The 19,604-nt window shown below is 40.0% G+C and overlaps 2 protein-coding genes across 6 annotated transcripts in view; one reads left to right on the forward strand and one right to left on the reverse strand.

Moving 5' to 3' along the window:
- The first annotated feature begins 1,522 nt into the window (after positions 1-1,522).
- Positions 1,523-7,245, forward strand: cbr4 (carbonyl reductase 4). 2 transcript variants are annotated; one of them, XM_030131538.1, is made up of 6 exons: positions 1,523-1,635; positions 2,831-3,004; positions 3,628-3,748; positions 3,841-3,977; positions 5,227-5,361; positions 5,440-7,245. In XM_030131538.1, exons 2-6 carry the CDS (start codon positions 2,860-2,862, stop codon positions 5,616-5,618), a joined length of 717 nt encoding a protein of 238 aa, XP_029987398.1. In that variant the 5' UTR covers positions 1,523-1,635; positions 2,831-2,859; the 3' UTR covers positions 5,619-7,245. The 2 variants fall into 2 exon arrangements, with proteins under 2 accessions (XP_029987398.1, XP_029987397.1); XM_030131537.1 differs by having other exon boundaries at positions 1,530-1,635; positions 2,839-3,004.
- Positions 7,246-7,310: 65 nt separating this feature from the next.
- The window catches only part of palld (palladin, cytoskeletal associated protein), a 67,721-nt gene continuing 55,427 nt past the window's right edge, over positions 7,311-19,604 (reverse strand). For 3 of the 4 annotated variants that reach the window (XM_030131503.1, XM_030131502.1, XM_030131505.1), the window contains 11 exons: positions 18,879-19,023; positions 17,945-18,046; positions 16,187-16,219; positions 14,937-15,158; positions 13,820-13,969; positions 13,382-13,470; positions 12,209-12,341; positions 10,456-10,663; positions 10,210-10,375; positions 9,946-10,079; positions 7,311-9,012 (listed from right to left, as the gene is read on the reverse strand). In XM_030131503.1, the coding sequence (XP_029987363.1) occupies positions 8,852-9,012; positions 9,946-10,079; positions 10,210-10,375; positions 10,456-10,663; positions 12,209-12,341; positions 13,382-13,470; positions 13,820-13,969; positions 14,937-15,158; positions 16,187-16,219; positions 17,945-18,046; positions 18,879-19,023 (1,543 nt within the window). In that variant the 3' untranslated portion in view covers positions 7,311-8,851. The remainder of the gene's footprint in view (positions 9,013-9,945; positions 10,080-10,209; positions 10,376-10,455; positions 10,664-12,208; positions 12,342-13,381; positions 13,471-13,819; positions 13,970-14,936; positions 15,159-16,186; positions 16,220-17,944; positions 18,047-18,878; positions 19,024-19,604) is intronic. The other variant, XM_030131504.1, reaches the window with a different exon arrangement.

Here is a 19,604-nt window from a genome sequence, read left to right on the forward strand (position 1 = left end):
ACCTTATACCAAATAGTGTGGAAATGTGTTTTTATTGAGGATAAGACTGTTTTTTTTTTTTTTTAATCCAGTAGAGATTAGTTTTCATGGGGCGTTTCACAGAAAGGAAATGCATCACAATAGCTACAGCACAGCAGGTACACTAGGGTGCAACACTGAATCTACAAGGTTTTTGTCATTTATATCGAAAGCAAACATCGGTTCAGGGAATACGTGCACAAGTCAGTAAACAAAAAATATCACCAGAGGATCTACTGAGATGGAACAAGGTCCATATGGGTGTGTGTGTGTGTGTGTGTGTGTGTGTGTGTGTGCATTCCTAGTTGCATATCTGTGTGTATGTGCATCTGAATGTTTGTGCACGTCTGAATGCAGTCATGCGTTTGCGCATGAGGGAGCAAAGTACAGTCTGGTGTCAAGCACTGTTAGATCACTAAGCTGTGAAAAAGGGAAATAATGTCTTGGATTATAGACAAAATAAATCAAACCCTCTGTCTGTGTCACATTTTAATATTAATAAGCATTTGTATAACTACTAATACTATTCATATGTCTGGTGACTGCACTGTTAGTGTACATTGCAGCAGGACTATACACTACACTACACAGAACCTGATTCATGAGGCTCCGGGTCACAGGTCTTCTCTGGCACAGGTTATGAATGTGATTTAACCCCAGCAAATCAATCCTGCTCGGTCTGATGGATGGTCCAGGTGTAAGCCAAGGCCACCTACTCTCAGCATCACTCACTTATTTATACACCCGTGACCAGCCTGCTATTCTACAGAAATATATTTCCATAGGGAACAATGACACATGACACAATCAGGAGAATAAATGACTGTGATGAACAGAGTATGTACTATTTCAGTGAGTCGGGTAATCTGGTGACCATGTGAGATCTGCGAAATAAAGAGAACTCCTGAAAGTTAAGTCAGAGATGTTTTTTTTTTTAATGTGTTACTAAGAAATGCACTGCTACCCTTTAGACTGAAAAAAACAAAAACATAGCTTTAATGAAACTAATGCAGAATAAGTATACTGGAGACTTCATCATCAATATAATGTTTATTTTTATTTCTAATTACTATTAATATTATTATCAGTAGTAGTAGTAGTAGTAGTAGTAGTAGTAGTAGTAGTTCTGATGTGTTATTTCGTGTTTGCCGCTGTTTCTATAATTTTTGTTAGTATTAGTTTCTTTTTCTTTTTTTCTTTCTAATTTTCTTTTATCAGTGTGCTCTTACTGTCCTGTAATCTATTATAATGTTTTATCGAAATATTCAAAGTTAAACTTCAAAATTATCAGAAGCTTTTGAAAGATCATATCTTATTGTTACTCTTTTGGACACATATTAATGTAAGTTCCGGCTGTTTTAAAGCTAATAAAGTGAAATTATTCAATACTTTTTACAGAAGTAAATCCGAGTACCTTGGACATGGAATAATAAACAAATGAAGGTGCTGTGTGTCCACTGCGCCATCTATCGACGGAAGTGACGTAACGCATCAACACCGAGAAAAAACATGGCGGCGTCCATGAGCACCTTCTCCTCTCATACTCCGGCTGTTTCCAGTCAATAAACTTCTCCACCCAAGACTCATTTCGCTGGAGTCATACTGTATAAATATCAGGTATGAAACTGCATGTTTTATGACATAAAATATTCAGTTTGAGTTACTCTAACTCCTGAGGTTTAACCGTATTAACAGACTGCAGTGACTCTGTGACACTGTTTTCTCCATAGTTCTGTTAATTTGTGGTCGTTTTTAATAAAGAATAACATTAACCTTTATTTCGACTCGTAATAAATTGAAATAAAGGTATAATATTTAGTAAAACCAAGTCCATAAAAACAGTGCTGATGAAAACAATCAAACCTTAAGAATAATTCATGTATCTAATTAACCCGTAAATACTGTTGTGTTCTTGTTTTAATTTTTTTTTTTTTTTCTTGCCATATTCATCATTCTGTTCATTTCAGTTTTATTTATAGAACCCAATATCACAGCAAAGTCCCCTCACAGGGCTTCATGACTATGGCATGAAGTCTGACACGACTATGTATTTTTATTTTATCATGTTATTTCCAGTTCAGCTCCTACATTAAGTCTACACTGTGTACAAACAGGTGTTACACTTACATTGTTTATTGCAAAAAATGTGACATTAAAACTCAGTCAAATCAAAGTAGAATTGAAGAAAGCATTTTTTGTGCTGAGCAGTATGAGTGTGAGTGTTTGACATTGCACAGAAAATAATAGCACATTAAAATGTTGCTGCTGATCACTGACATATCCCAGCCAGCAATAATTCAACACAAAATAATCTACTTTGCATGTAATATATTGAAAATAATTCACATTTTGTTTTTTCATCTGGCATTATGACAAAACCCTGACATTTAAACGGTTAAAATCTTCAAAAATTGATTGGTATTTGATATCATAAATTAGACCAGATATTGGTGGGGAAAAAAAATCCCCTCAACAAAAATAGAATATAATATTAATGCACAATTTTGTTTTGTGCTCAGTTCGTTGGGTTATTAAAGAATAATGTTAATGGCAATGCTATAATACAACATATATTTCGTCTCACATTATAGTGAAATAAAGATCTTAATTTTAATAAAGCCACGTCCATGAAAAACAGTGATAATAAAAACAATAAAAGCTTAAGAATAATCCAGTTTGTCAATTAAAATGTTAAGCTAATGAAGAAATTAAATCAGATGGTTGAAATATGATAGAATTGAAAATGGAAAAAAAAGTGAGTAAGATTTTTCGTAGATTATTCATCCAAATATTCTGGTTTTCTTGGACTGAGTGTTGCAGGGTGTGTGATCTCCTGGGCTCATGTCCAGGCTGGCGGTGGTCTGCGGGGGCTCCAGGGGCATTGGACGGGCCGTGTCCCGTCTGCTGGCGGAGAGGGGCTGCAGGCTGGTGGTGGTCTCCAGGAATGAAGACGCCACCCAGGCCACTGTGGCGTCTTTACACGGAGGTAGAGTGTACAGACACATACAGACGGTGCCAAAGTTAGAGTCGTGGCCAAAAGTTTTAACAGTGACAAAATTTTTCTTCTTTCTTTTTCTTTTTTTTTTTAAGACTTTACTCATCTTTCTGAGGTGCAGGGAAGAACATTTTGAAGGACTTTCTATGTTATAGGTATCAAAGACATTTACCAGCAAATAAATCACATTTATTCAAAGATTCCATTTGTGTCACTGCCAAAACCTTTGGCTACGGCTTTAAAGAAAATACCTGATGATACCTGATCTGTCACCGTCATCAAAACCACAAATGAGGGAGTTTCTGGTGTCTGTCCTTCATCCAGTTCACAGTCACACTGAGGCTGTGCTGGAGGCAGCCGGTGTATATTCACTTTCTAAACCTTGTCATGTGGGATTTTGGTGTAATTTGTCACTTGTTTGTACATATATATGCATGTGTCAGAAGGCAGGCCTCATTCAGTGAACCAATTTCAGCTTAATTTCAGTGCAGTTACTATAAAGCCAAATCTAATGCTCGCATGTGAAAAACAGGAACTGTAAACCATGTGGCTGCTTTAATTAGACTGCAGTAAACATGGCTCATGGACTTTCTGTACCTTTATCTTCCTTTTAGCTGAACATGTTGCTTTCAGCTGTGACGTCTCCAAAGAGCAGGAGGTTCAGAAAACCTTTAACACAATCCAGAAAACCTGTGGAAACATCTCTTATCTTGTGAATGCAGCTGGAATCAACAGGTGAGCAGACACCTCTGGTTGTATTTACTGAACAACATACGAGCACATGTGAATGCTCAGAACAGCTGACTTGTGTTGTTGTATTTGTTCAGGGATGCTTTGTTACTGAGGTCTAAACCAGAGGACATGGTTTCTCAGCTTCACACCAACCTGCTGGGCACCATGCTGACCTGCAGGGCGGCACTGCGGAGCATGCTACACACCAAGGGGGCAGCTATTGTTAACATCGGTACTAACTGTAAAGTCTTATATATCCAGACCAATCTCCACACTTTAACACCACGCACATGCTGTAGGTAATTCTAGCACCCTCTACTATCCTAAGTCATGTGGGTGGTTACTGGGCAGCTCTGAGAGAAGTAGTTTTGGTTGAACATGTGTAGATGTGGAGGAGCTTTATGGTCATAAAATGACTAAATCTTTAGGAACCAAAACACATAAACAAACGTTTGCCTTTTTCAGTACTTGCCATTTTCAGGCTATCATTGCATCTCATATGTTCTTTCAAATAGTGAGGACTGTGACCGTAAACCTGTAGTGTTGTTTTCAGTTCACACACTAGGTGGCGATGTTCATCACTCTTTCTGCCTCCTCAGCTTTCAGAGGCTGCTTTAAAGAATCAAACCTGGATTTAAGTTTTTAGTAATATTTAGTTCAGTTTGTCATCTCTTTAAAACTAAACCATAGCTTTAACTAAATCCTGAATGTGTGTTATTCACCTGCGATACACACATAAGAATCTGATTATTCTCAAAATCCCAGTTTTTCCAGTTGCGCAGAATGTTCAGACTTGGGGTAGATGATGTCATCACCGGAGTGGAGTGAAGCTCTTGGAAATAATCAAAAGACCAATTACAACCAGTAAAACCCTTTTCCACAAATGTAGCTGCTTTCTTTTTCACACGGTTTGACTCCCAAAGCCCTGTGACTCACAGAGTTTGGCTTTAAAGCCTCAAAGTGACAGGAGTGAAATCCACAGAATAAATCAGAACAGAGATTTCTCTTCAAATCCAATCAACTCTCTTTTATAAATTGCTGTCAATCTCTTAATTTTATAAAGCTTTTGTAAAATTTATGTCAAAAAGGTTTTGGTGAATTAGATTTTTATTATTTTTTTGGGTGGTATAAGTTACTGCCTGTGACTGAGGGCCTCCTAAGCCAAATTTCCTACAATGACGATGACATAATTAAATGTTTGAGATCTGAAACATTTAGTTGAACAAATGGATCTATGGGTTGCTCTGAGAATAGTGAGTAGGAGGCACATGCAGAATTTGCACTGATATGTTATAGTGTATTTTATCAAATTTAGTTATAGGCACAAACAGGGACCTTTAACCTCAACAAGAATGGTAGTTAATTTATTTTATGAATTCTGACATGAATTAAAACCAGAAATAGTAAAACCTCACCTATCAGTTTGTAAACCTGCGCTTTTGACAGGGACAGGTTCTACATTGTTTGTTTCCTGTTTACAGGTTCTGTTGTGGGCCTTAAAGGCAACGCTGGCCAGTGTGTCTACAGCGCCAGTAAAGCTGGTTTAGAGGGCTTCACACGCTCCTTGGCTAAAGAGGTTGCTTCACGCCAAATCAGGGTCAACCTTCTAGTTCCAGGTACAGAACATGTGTCCAACTGTCCCTTTACATCTGTTCTCATCTTCTCTTACAGTTTATTAATGTTTCCGCCACCAGGTTTCATCCACACTGACATGACCACAGGGCTGGAGGAGCAGGACAAGCTGCGTTCTATCCCACTGGGGAGATTTGGAGAACCAGAGGAAGTGGCCCATGCCGTCCTCTTCCTTTTGGAGTCTCCCTACATTACAGGACAGGTTTTAGTGGTGGACGGAGGGCTGCAGCTGGCCATGTAGAGAGTGGAAATACACAGTGGCCTTAACAGTCAGCTGATCTCAACCCATGGGAGATTTTAGACCCAGAATCCTCTTCCATCTTCATCATCAAAACAACAAATGAGGGAATATGTTTCAGAAGAATGGTATGAATCACACCAGTAAATGTCACAGACACAGTGGTCAACAATGACACTTAAAGCAGGTTTTCCTTGTAGTTTGTCAACTGTCTGTCTATACATTTTATATCTACATGTTTATCTAGAGAGATTCAGATTTCATTTGGTGTAAATAAATAAAGAATAAAGTAAATAATATTTGAGTCATTTTAATGCTGTAACTACAAAATTCACGTTGAAGTACCAAGACCTGATGTTTCTTAGACTTTTTACATGGGAATGTGTCTGTTTAATATTACATCAAGTTTTAGGCATTGCTACGTTTCGTGTAAAAACACCATATTGTGTAACATCTTCACAAATTGTAAGACATTTGTAATTTGCAGCATATTGTAAATACCTGCTGCATTTTGTAAAACATTGCTTAACAGTTTGTAAAAATATTGCTATAAATTCTTTCATTTTGATTACATTTAAAGTCTTACTTTTTTATGATGAAACTGTAATAATGCAGTGCTCTATGTAATAACCGGCTTCAGTGGATGTTTTAATCTGTGCATGTTAGCTTACTGTAAACAAGTACATTAAACTATATCAGCTTTTTTTTTATCATATTTAATGTCCAATGTAACCTAAATTCATGTCAAAAGCTGACCTGAAAAACCCTGTTCACTCTTCCAATAAGACCTCTTTGCGACAAAAGGTGATGAAATGTACTAAATAATGCATCCGGGCTGTTAATTGTTCCAAAATGTGGGTGTCATTACATAATGAACTGAAAATGTTTAACATTAGGTTGACTTCTGACATAACCCACTAAGGAATGTTTCTTAAACAAGATGAATGCGATATCACAATGCACATGTTCTAAAAATGCATGTGCTTACTGACAGTGGACCCTCGGCTGCACATCTGCCAGAGAATCACTGCTTTTCTGCTGAGTCACTCCGTCCACTCACAGTGGGCGTGGCCTGATGTGAGTGACAGCGGGTCGTGATGACTAACACTTCTGACTCCAGAGTGTCTGGCCCAGTCCAGACCTCCGTGCCCCACGGTCCCAAATCTGATCAGTAGATTTAACGCTGTTGTTTTTTTCCATGACTGTAAAGCGCTCACCACTGATCACCGGCCTCATGTTTTGTTCCCCACCACGTCCCCATGGGAGACCCCCTCACAGCCTGCACATGTGGCCCCATCCACCAGCGGCCTCCTGAGTCCGCCTCTGGAGGGGCCAGGCACGCGGGGCTGCAGCTGGAGGAAATTAAAGGTAGCAGTGGGGATGGGGTGGGGGGTATTTTTAGCTCAGGGAATGTTTTGAGTGTCTGGTTACGTCTCTGGTCCTGTAGTGTGGATTGATGAGGTCTGAGGCGACTGATTAGATTTTAAAAAAACCTGCCTTCACTTCCCTCTTGAAACACACTATTCTCACCCATAAACATAATCAAAGTAAGTTTTAATCTAAATTGTGTTGTTTTTTTAATTCATCATCGTTCTTGTTAAAATTCTGAGTAAAGAATGAGATTTCCACTGCATGTTTTTTTGTCTATTATTATTTTAGAATGAGCCTGCCGGACTATAAAAACATCTCACGCTGTCTCTGAAGAGTTTGCCTTTTATTAACTTTCATAACCTAAAATAATATCAGGAGAACAATCCATATACAGGCATCGATTGGCATAGAAATGTGCAAACACAGTAACTGTCAGCTGATGCAAGCTTTGAACAGACACAGAGAGAAAGATGTCCACTTTGTATAGTATTACAGAGGTGACAAAAATAGTAGATATAAATATACCTTTGCTTTTCACTTTTCACCCCAGTACAAGGGTAATGCTGCCCCGGAATACTGTGGGAAAAGTTGTTTGGCACTGTACAAGTGTCCAAATAAAATAACATGCAAAGAAGTTGTGTTTGCATTAAGCTTAAAAGTGATTTAAGGCAGTACATATATTTATAAAATGACAGGATACAGAAAGGATTGTTTTATCAGTGAACAGGTTGCTGCTATAACTTATGTTAAGGCTAACGGGAAAGTAAATTGTCTTTTTTTTTTCATACAAAAATAAAACGGGTGATGTGACGAATACACTGAAACCTTTCACAGCACCCTTTTTTGAGTGTCATTTCAATTCACACCACTAAAAAGGAAAAAAAAGTCACCAAAATGTCCCACCATCACCAGAGTTTTTCATGTCACTTGCACAGCTTTCGCCTTCTCCGCTGCTCTCATTCTTTTTCTTTCACTTACATCCCTCTATCAAATGTTCATGTCCATCAAGAAACCTGCTTTTTCCCGTTTTGATGACGACCACCTTCACTTTCTCATGTGTTTCTTAAATCTGTCTTTCCTACCAGTTCAACAAACTGACACATCTCATCTATATGTGTAAGATCTCTTTCGCAAACCCCCTCTGTGTCTAAATTAGAAAAAACACTAAACATACTGTTTGTAAGGCCCGGCCTTGTCCAATATCTGCAACACTACACTACTGTATGACCTGATAACATGGAGACTGTATGTTACTGTAACTACAATCAGATACACTGTGCTACACAAATCCCAAAATAAAAGTCTGGGTTCTCTCCTTCGTCAAAGCTACGATGCTTTGAATCCTTCAGTTCTTCTTCAGCCATTGGCGCCTCTACAAATAGTCAGTGGAGGGTTACTTATAGATTAGTCTGTGTATTGCAAATGGCACCACTTGAACATGCATAGTCGGAGTAATACGTCAAATTGAGACCTGTTTTAATGTTTACAGACATGAGAGGCACTTAAAGAGGCGACCCTTTGTTAAACAGGGTCCCCATATGAGCATATTTATGACCAGTCTTATTATCATTTTCCAGGTCCAGTTAATAACATGAAGCTTTGGGAAACCACTTAATGAAATCTGTTATATCATGGATGGTGTCATACTAGAAAACATATGAGAGCCACAGCTGCACCAGCTCACTTTGCCCTTTTAGTTCTGCAGTTCAATGACAGAGTCCCACAGGTGGACAAAGTTATATTCGGCCCCTCCCCGTCGTCATCAAAGTATCTAGGGGAGTGCTGGGAGTGGGGGGCAGTTTTCAGGCTTTATTTATTATTTATTTTTTATTTGCGGTGGTGATCCTCACGCTTCCCTGCCGTCTCTACAGGTCATCACTTTCTATCAGGCCGCCGGGCTGCAGCGGGCTGGAGTCGGGGAAGAAGGCGGCCTTCACGTCCAGGCCTCTCTCCGTCAGTGCGGCGTAGCGGCTGGTGGACGGACGCACCTTCTTGGGCTTAGGGAGGTTGGGCTGCTGCCATTGAGCTGAAGGGAAAACAGAGCAGGGTTAAATATGTGCAAAGGAAGTGAAGAAACACAAGAGAAGCTTCATTCAGCCAGTCACAGACAATAAGTATTAGTTCGTTAATGGGTAATAAAGCCTTTATAAGGCTCTTAACATAATTAGGTGTCAAGAAAACTATGTGAGTGTAGTCAATGTCATCATGGACTTGTTTTGTATTATATTATAAGACTGATAAATACAATCAGAGGCTGATCTCACGCACACACACACACACACACACACACTGTCCTAACATTTGTGTTCTTAACATTGCACTTGTGAAAATGCACAACCATTACATCCACAAGCTTCTCAAATGATTGAAACAAACAATAAACTGACCAAAAGAGACTTAAAAAGTACAATTTTTGTTATTTTTTACAGAGCAGAACCTTTTCTTCATTCACTCATTCATTCATTCATCTTCTGAACCTGCTTTATCCTCACTAGGGTCACAGGGGGTAACCTTTTCTTGAAATGGAATTATTTTCATTTTGCTACTAATACTTTTACTTTTTAAGAAATGCACAGTTTTGCTTGAACATTGGTCTTGTTCCTGCTGTGCTTTAACAACACTTGGGTGGTGTGTTGATACAGGGGTAGGATGTAACAGTTATAGGTTTTAAAGTATTTTTGTGCTTTTGTACTTTTGTTGAATTCATTTTCACATATGTGAGGATTCCCATAAACCGTCCTCCCATTCCAACATACAAAGACCACCAGATCTGCCACTGACCACATAAACACTTTATAGATGAAATGTCTTGATCTAACAATTAAAAATGTTTATACTGCTGTCAGTGAGGTTATACTAGCTCTTACTTCAAACACATAATAATGTTAACACCCGTCTAACAGGTTGTATATCCTAGGATCTAATTCATGTGACATCAAGTGTAAGACTCTGAACTTACTGTGGACGTCGAGGCGTGCAGTGCTGGATATGATACCGGCGTCGTTCTTGGCTGACACCGTGTACCAGCCGGCGTCTTCTTTCATAGCAGGCTGGATGATCATACAAAGATAGCCACAGTTGTCCTGGTGCATGCTGGGAAGAACAAGAACATTGACAAAAATGTAAGGAATGTCATGATTAAAATTTCATGAAAAGGCAAAACCTGTAGGCTGAAGTGAACACCAGAGAGCCTTTGTTGGGCTGGTTTTGAATATTTTTGTACCTGATTCTGTCTGTGTTGTGAGTGAACGACTCATTCTCTCTTTTCCAGAAGATCTGTGGGTATGGAACGCCTGTGACGCGACACTCCAGGCGTACAGGATGCCCCTCGGCCACGCTTGTGTTCTGCAGCTTCTCCACAAATGATGGAGCCTTGTGCATCTCTTTGGCTGTGGATGGAGTTCATATTAGCATGTTGCATTATGGGTACCAGAGAGACTTTATCCAGAGATGCTCTGTCTCTGTTTACCTGCAACGATGAGTTCCAGGTTAAAGGAGTTCTGTCCGGCCCGGTTGCTGGCGATGCAGGTGTAGATGCCGGCGTCGCGGCTCGTCACAGGCTCGATGACCAATGAGTGGACACCATTTTCCCTCACCAGCATCTTGTGGGCGGAGTCAGGGCGGATGGTCTGTCCGTTCAGCTGCCAAATGAGGTCTGGAGTGGGTAAACCACTCACCTACAGGAGGCAGAAAACCACTGTCAAAAACCACTGAATGCTTTGAAAACTGCTTTGTGTCTGTGCTTGTTTTTGTTGGCAAAAATCAGAATATTATCTGCATGTGTTTTGTGGGAGCAGTGTGTGTTTACTGGGAGTATGAAAACAGTCCTGTTTGGTTAATCAGTCTGTGCTGTGTTTGTCTTGAGGAGCCTGGTTATCCACACGCTTCCCTGCTCAGAAATGCACCTCGAAAACATGTCACTGTGGATATGTACGTTATCATGTGCAAATGACCAACAACTGAGTGAACACACTCAGAGATAACACAAAGGAATGTCAGCTCCGATCATTTTGGAATGAGACCAATACTCTTTCAGTGCTTGGGACATTTTTAGCATGGAAAGTTTAGAAAGCCACGAATGATCTGGAAATAAATATTTGCTATAAATACCCTTGACATTAGTGGCTCATAAGGAATGGAGACTGGGTTTATTTCTGACGAGCCCAAAAAGACAGTCTTTTTATAGTAAGTTAATTGTGGGTCTGTTTTATTTTGTTACATGACTGTTTTCAAAGAGTTTCTGCAGATGTAAGGGGAGGGGGGGTTGAGGTGAAGACGGAGTGGATCAAGACAGAAAATGAGCAAATGTGGCAACAAAGGCGTAGGGGAGGAATAATTGCAGAAAACCTGATCCCACTTAATCCTTGAAAAGTGACACCTCTGTATTGTCCCTGTCTGCTGTGTGAGCCATTCAAAACACAAGGAAGTGATGAAATATCTCTTCTATGTAGTTTTTTTATTGCCTAAAGAAACTGGAATGCACGGAAAGGGAAATGTTTCTTTGGCAGCACTGACACGGAGCCTCCCTGAAAGTAAGAGACGCTGAATTAAAGGGCGGATCTGAAATGGCTTTCTCTATTACTATGATTAACATATTCTCTTTGGTTCAGGCATTTTCCTTTCCAGCCATGTCTCAGTTATTTTAACCCATATCACTCCTTTCTTTCTGTTATCAAAGACTAACTAACTGGAATCAGACGAGGAAGAGTCTGTGGTTTTTAGTGGCACTAAACTTAACCGTACGTGTCTGTAAATGAGGCAGATTCTGACACAATTTGTCCCCAATGAGGGCCTTCAAACTGCGGTCGCATGTAAAACCGTCTTTTTCGCATAAAAGTTCAGAGATTTACAAACCAAAAACACAGTGTGTAATTTGTCTTCTCTCTTAAGTTTAAAACAGGCTCAGAATGTCCCAAACCCAACATTTTTTGTTGAAATCCGACCAGTTACACTGAAGCGAATCCTCTTACCAATGGAAGCTGCGTGGAAATAAGCATGAAATGAGCATGAAATGGGATTCTTTGAACAAGTAAATGCATCATTTACAGTTTTTATGTCAATACTCATGTGAAGTCAGGAAATCAATCTAATCAATGCATAACAGATGTTTAATATGGAAATTTCAGATCAACATGTTTGCCTTCCTTCCATTTTTTTTATCAATGCGTGAACATCCGTGTTGGTCCAGGTACTTGTGCTCTCGGCATGAGGCGTGTATTTACCTTGCAGTCCATCCGGCACAGTCGACCCTCCTGAACTATGAGGTCGCCGGGCGCCTGCAGGAAATGAGGGCGGAAGTGACGCTCTTGGATGTTATCGTTCTCATCCCCGCTGTCTCTGGACCTGGATCTGGGCCTGAATAAGAAAAAGATGAGAGAGTGAGAGTTAGTTTTTTTTCTTTCTTAGAAGCATTTTGCAACTTTGAATTAACCTCTGTCTCATAAACAGCGGAATTTTACTATAAAACATATTGAACAAAAAAAAAAATCACTTAAACTGTTAAGTTGAAAACAGATTAGTTCCAGATTTAAAATGGATTTCTGCTGCACTAAGCCAATAAAACTTTCATTGGTTCACATGAAGAACCCCTTGCAGAGCATGAATTCCAATGCTTTTAAAGGAAACATACAAACTTACAATTTGTTTTTAATGACATTTGTTAACATTTCAGGAATAGAATGAAAAACTGATTTTTTTTATAGTTCATTACCCTTTTTACCACCACTTTCACAGACATAATATAAACTTTCTGAGGCCTTTTTTGTGGTCTTATTTCCTGATCTGGCATCCATCCATAGACTCTTTCTCGGTCTATGAGAGTCTCTATTAGACCTTAAACTTGCAGGTCAGGACCCATAGGTGTTCCTGTGACTCTGCCCTGTAATAACAATGACCTCACTATAATGCCTGCATGTCAGCCAAAGAGGAAAATAAAGAGACTGGGACACACTGATTGTTATCTCCTCTCAGAACATCTTTGAGCCCTTGGGAGTGTTGATGTAGATAACAGATTACAGGTGTTTTTTTGTGTTCTGTGATGGGCGTCTGCCATCCTCAGTGCATTTCTTAATATTTGGACTTGGATGAATGTACACTGTCTATACAAGGTCATTAGAGCAACAGAAAACAGAGCAAACAGGTGTTCCCTCTCAATTAACACTGAGCTTTTTGTTTACTGAATGGACAAAGTGTGATTCAGCCCACAGCAAACATTTGGGTAAATAGCAGCTGAAAGCCTCTCTGTGCTTCTTGGAATATTTTATTATGCACTTTTAAATCTGTGTGGGAGAGGAAGTGAGTACAGAAGTGGTGCAGATGTTGAGCAGATGTGCCATCCAGAAGGTTGGGATCGTGATTAAGAGCTTCCGCCATCGCGTCGGTCGTCGAAGCCTCACCTGCGCATGTGTCCAGGTGCAGAGCGTTGGCTTCGGCCTCGCTGGTTCACAGCCTGGACCATCATCCTCCCGGTGCAGCTCACTCTGCCCTGTGAAAAAGACGAGAGAGGGAGCTTATGAGGTGTTGACACTCCACCGCAGCACAAGCAGCAGTCCGACAGGGAGGAGGAAATAAAATGTGAGTGTTAGAGCTGTAAAGGCTGTTAGAAAGCCTGTAGCGCATGAACTTTTGACCCTCATGAGGGCTTTAGTTATTTCCTGTCTCATTCAACGCCCTCTTCCTCTTCAGGCAAAAGACCATTATCTCTGAACTCATCATTCTCCTGCTAATGAGCGCTGACATCTCCTGGGCAGCCAAACTGAGAATGCATTTTGAGAATGCATGTGTTTTCCTTAATACGTTTTATTTTAATCTTTTTTTTTCCAGAGCTTGCTCACCTCTGGGTTTCCTGCCATGATGGTGTAGTTGCCGTCGTCATCCAGGGAGGCTGCAGCGGTGTGCAGAGAGCAGGTCCCATCAGGATCACGGCTGATCCTGTAGTGCTCGCTCCTCTTGGAAATCTGCTTGCCATCTTTAAACCAGTAGACCTATGAAGCAATGACCACAAGTAAGTGCCATAATTTTGCAGACCGGGTGCAAACGGGTTCATCCTGTGGACTGTCATCACCGTATCATTAATGCAGACAGGCAGGCAGCCCAGGCCCCCCCTTATCTCCACACAGAGCATACCGTATAGTATAGTATCTACACCCTCCATCACCAACATCACAAATCAGCAACTCCCAAGCAAGAGAGCCAAGCCATTATCCATGTCTTAAAAGGCCTTAATACTTAAATCTAATAATAAAACAAGCAGTTAAACATGGTAGAGTTACCATGGAGACTTGAACTGATAATGGTGAAGGGGTGTTTTTGGACAATCTCTGAAGTCTGTCTGGAGGCTTCACCTATCATCTCAGAAAATTATAGCCTATAATGTGTAAAACTTTTGATAGTCTGATATGACAGTCACATCTATCAGGTCTTTTTCAGTGGGCTACAGATTTTTCTTTTTTGTTGCAACAGTTATTTGGCAAAATAAAACTAAAACGCTCCTCCTCAAACAGGATCCTACGTCCGCGTTCCAAGTTTTGTTTTGATACATCATTGCATTGCTGTTACATGACTTCACTTCCTGTTTAACTTTGCTGCCAATTTCCACAAACACTTTCATAGTGATCATTTTTGTAAGGTTTGGTTTGAGGATCATCAACCCAAATTTTTGGTGCTGAACTTTGGCTTGATCCTTCCATTAAAAACCAGTTAGGTGCATGAATACTTCTACACCTTCAACCAACTGGTGGTGCCAAAGTGCTCGAGGCACAGACATTAAACTTGATGAACAGAATGAGGAGATTGTTCCAATTAGAGGGACTCCCATGTGTTCAAGTGGCAGAAGAAGAAAGAAGACGGAACAGAAGAAAAGGCTGAAAACAGTGGGTTCATGTGGAGCCCCAAATTAATTACAGCATCAGCATGTTATTATGTTTATTACTGACATGTAGTATTTCTCACCTTTGGTTTGGGGTCTCCGTTGACTTTGCAGGAGAAGGTGACTGGCATCCCCTCAAAGACTTTATAGTGTTTGAGCTTTTGGTCGAAGGACGGCACCACCCCCCGGCCGGCAGAGTCCTCATCATGCTGCACATCATCGTCTGATTCCTCCACAGGAGAACGCTCCAAACGAAACTCAATCTCACTTATCAGGCGCTGCTCAAAGCTGGACACTTTATATTCCTAAATAAACAAGAGAGCGAAGTCAGACAGACTGACAGTGGATGAGATCATAGCGTGGGTGGTTTGTGTGATCACAGAGCACAGGCGAAGAGCGTGCGAGTGTCAGGAAAACTATTAAAGGCCGTATAGTTGTCCTAAATCAGACCTTAACACATTAACACCTCTTTATTCTCACCAAAACTACTAACTTTCTCCCAATTTCCTAATTCTCCCTTCCCAGATGAGCCACTCCTTCCCACCTCCTCCATCAATCTCTCATCACTTTAGCTGTGCTGAGGCGAGGGAGAGGGAACATCTGGAGAGCAACGTGGTCTGATGACACATCACACAGATAATGACAGGCCTCGGGCACAGCTGCACCACCAGCATGTATGCCCCTGAACTCACCACGCTGCTCATAATGACAGCAAATCACACAAGTCCTGATCTACTGAGGTATTATCGTAAAACAGCACAGACGCAGCTGCTGCAGCATGCTCCTGCATATTTAAACCAGATTACATTACTCCTACTACCAATAGCTCAAACGAGAGTAAAAATGCTTTTTAAATAGCATTTTAATATCAAATGCAGAATAACAATGCTGCATGCTTTGTGTGACTGCGACTCCCGAAGAAGGAAATAGAAGATATAAAGAGTAAAAGTGGTGACATATCAAGTTTGGACATGCTGCAGCATTTGGATCCAAAATGAAAGGCAACAAACAGTAAAATGTGCAGAAGCTGAGCCAAAACACAACAAAAACACTGCCTTTTTCTGTTGTGTTTAGACCGGTTTTTCAATATAATGGAGAAACCACATAGAACCAAAGTGACCACGAGCCAATTCTGCATTATTATTATTATTTGTTTTTTGCCATTCGCTTCCCTATGAGTTAATTCCCAGTTCTGATCTTGGTCTGGTCCATGAACACAACAAATAGTTTAGGGTGACTTTGTGTGCACAGTTACACGCAGGAGGTGAAAGATTTGACACAGGGTGAATGAAAAACACAATGGGTGATAGGAAGAGACAAAGGCTTCATTAACCTTTTGAGGGAAACATTCAGATGACTTGTGTTCCTGTTGGGAGAAAAAATAAGTTTTTGCCTGTGTTTTTGCTGTCACTGTGCATGACAAAGTGGGCGATACATGGTTGTGTGTATGTGAACATATTCCAAATTAAATTTAAATTAAATTTGGAAAAACATGCATGACATCACATTAAAACATCAAAAGGCAAAGAAAACACAACATGCCCACCATCTGGCACTGATGCATCACCAGCCACATGTTCAGTTCTACTCATAACATGCGATGCTTTAGTGTTCGACCGATCGGACTGCTCCACATGCCAACGGGCAGAATCACATGGGATGGCGTGGTTTGGACTTGAAAACTGTGACTTGACTTATTGAAAATAATCAAGTTTCTGTTAACGGAATATACCATTTTAAATCTGGAACCTGTTTAGCCTCTGTTTACTTTCATTTTATATATAAACACTGATCGTTGTATTTAATGTAGTAAACTGTTGAAATTAGAAAACAGTAATGGCACTTTTTTATTATTAATGTACACATATTCATTTGATTGTATTAGTAGCATAGTAGCTCTTTATTAGTCATTACAAAGCACTTATTAAACTGTTATTCTGAATCATTACATTCTACAGCTTCTAGGCTATTATCTCATTATTAACCAGACGTCGCTTAAGAAAGAAAGAAAGAAAGAAAGAAAGAAAGAAAGAATACACCAAAAACAATAATAATCCATAATCTTTAATAATCCATGTACAACAGCCTTCTTATTAACTACCTGTAAGCAGAAACTGAGGGAAAACTGTTATTTAAGTTGGGGTAGACAGTTCTTTGTGGCATAAACAAGGCAAAAATATAATAATAGCTTTTCAGCATATTGTTATTCAAGCTGTTTGAGAGGATACTAGACTTCTGGACCTTATTTGACCTAGTTTTCAGGATTTAGAAAATGTTGTCCCTGATTACAGACCATTATCAATCATAGGGTGTTCATTTTGGCTGTTGTACAACTCTACAGTGATTGTTCTTGTCTGGTTGACGGAGAACAAAGGGGGATGTGTTTTCAGTTTGTGGGGTTTTCTTTTGTCGTCCGATTTCTGCCTGTTTCAGGTCTAATGGCCTTGTAGAATATGAAGGCTTTTAACATGTGCTTTATAATGACTGATAAAGAAGAAACAAGCTAGTTCATGCAAGTTCAAAGCCAATACTGTATGAGGACCTTAATATAAGGGCAAAGGTAGTGATGAGTCTGTGTGGAGGAGCTATTCTCTCCCACTTGTAGAAATCCTTTGGGTCTTTCACAGTCTGACAAATGACTACACAATCCTTCAAACAGTGTTACTCCTAAGCATGTTTGCAGCAACACTGGCTTCTGCAAGTCTGCATAAACAGAGCTTTTTATGGAGGGTTCTGGAGGACTGTACAGTGTTTATATACTCCGCTTTAGCAGTGTTTACAAGACTCAGGTGGGGGTGTGTTCTGATTTGAGAGTATATAAAGGAAAGCCAGTGTTCATAAGATAGGTATGACGCCAGTGAAGTGACAGTGGTCAAAACAATAGACAGGAGAGAAGGTGCTTGTGTCATATTCATGCAACACTGTGGTTTGTATGTGTGTAAAATGCTTGCGAAGACAAAGCCTGTGTTCTTTCAAGTGTGTGTGTATGTGTGTGTGTGTGTGTGTGTGTGTGTGTGTGTGTGTGTGTGTGTGTGTGAGATATCCCCTTCCAGGTGTGAGGTGTGTGGATCTTAGTTAAGAGCCACTGTACCTGTGTGACTGGCTCCTCCTCTGTTTCCTGTGTGTTTAAGACTGTGGCAGCGTTGTCAGCACCCAGCAGTCTGCGAGCCATCTTCTCCTCATAGGTTAACCTCTGGAAGCAGGGATTAATGGGGTCAGCGCAGGTTAGTGTGTGAGTGGCAAACACACACATTATACACACACATCACTTAGCTACTGTATCTGCGCCTGATGTTGATTACAGATGTCTGAACCAAACATTTTGTCTTCCTTTGAGCGTGTTTTAACCCATAAAGACCCAGTGCTACTTTTATGTCATTTCCCAAATGAATTCTTCTTTATATCTAACCTTTCTGATGTGATTTATCACCATTTATTATAATATTGTCCTCTGTAATTTGCATTTTTTTCTGTAAAAATCAAGCATTTTTCTACATTTAATTCACTAATCATGCAGATGTTCATAAAAGCTCAGATTAAAGTTGAGGGTTATTATATCAGAAACAGAGAAAACTGACGAAAAAGTGACTTTTTCAGTAAAGATAACAATAACTGAATGTAAAAACAAATGTCTCCATCCACTGTCATTGATTAACTCCATGGGTTTTAGTGGTGAATCAATGTTGTAGAAGATGACAGTGTTTCCATGTTCACTACAGAGCCTCTGAACGTCCAAATGGGTCATATATGATGACCATGAAATGATGACAAACTGCATTTTACATCAATTATTTCCATGTAGTGATAGAATTAGAGGATCAACAGGTATTAAACAGTGTAGATCAGTAGATGGTTTTGGCTGATGGTGGATGTTTGGGTCTTTATGGGTTAAATACACTTAACAGTGCTCTTCTGTAAATATTTATCTGTCTTGTTAATCTGTGTTAATGATTACTGGACACACTCATTCTCTAATTACTGCAAACACACATGATTAAATGATGCTAAAACACACACAAACACACCTGTTGACCATTGCTAACCCGTTCCTCTTTAAAGCGCAGTTTCCTCTCCAAGTCCTGGATCACAGCATCTTTGGATCCCTGGATGTCCGAGTCAGAGGCCATGCGTGGCGTCCTGGTGACCGAGGACTTTTTGGGGAACGCTTTGCTGAAAGGGGACATTTGTCAACATTAACAACACACACACACACAGACACACACGTGCTGCATCTCCTCTTTCCTCTCTCTGGACATTTCATATCAACCCTTATCTGGGCATGTCCAGCTGTAGCATTCCACAGCATGTCTTCTTATCTCCTGCAATTCCTGCAGGAATGCCAGCGTGAGAGGGGGAGTAGCAGAGTGAGTGAGGGGCTGATGAAAAATTACTGGCAAAGAGATGAAGGTGGAATGTCCTTAGGGGAGAAAAAAAGCTAATGTCTTACTGTAGGGCCGTCATAAGAATACAATTATCCACACAAGATTTTCAGCAGTGGTAAAAAAGTAACTATGTACTTAAGTACTGCATGTAAGGACAGTATTGAGGTATTTGACTCTCCATGCTACTTCCAGTACATTTCAGAGGAAATATTGTGTTGTCTTGTTTTTTTAGTAGTTTTACCTCTGACAACTTTGAAAACATTTTAGATCTCTCAATTGTTTATGGCTCTGCTAAATAGTGTTTTTTTCACTTTATTTAATGTTCAGATCTAAAATCCGACCAAAATCAAAGATTAGAGAAAAAGCCTA

Source organism: Sphaeramia orbicularis, chromosome 4 (genome assembly GCF_902148855.1).
Source record: "Sphaeramia orbicularis chromosome 4, fSphaOr1.1, whole genome shotgun sequence".
Taxonomy (NCBI): domain Eukaryota; kingdom Metazoa; phylum Chordata; class Actinopteri; order Kurtiformes; family Apogonidae; genus Sphaeramia; species Sphaeramia orbicularis.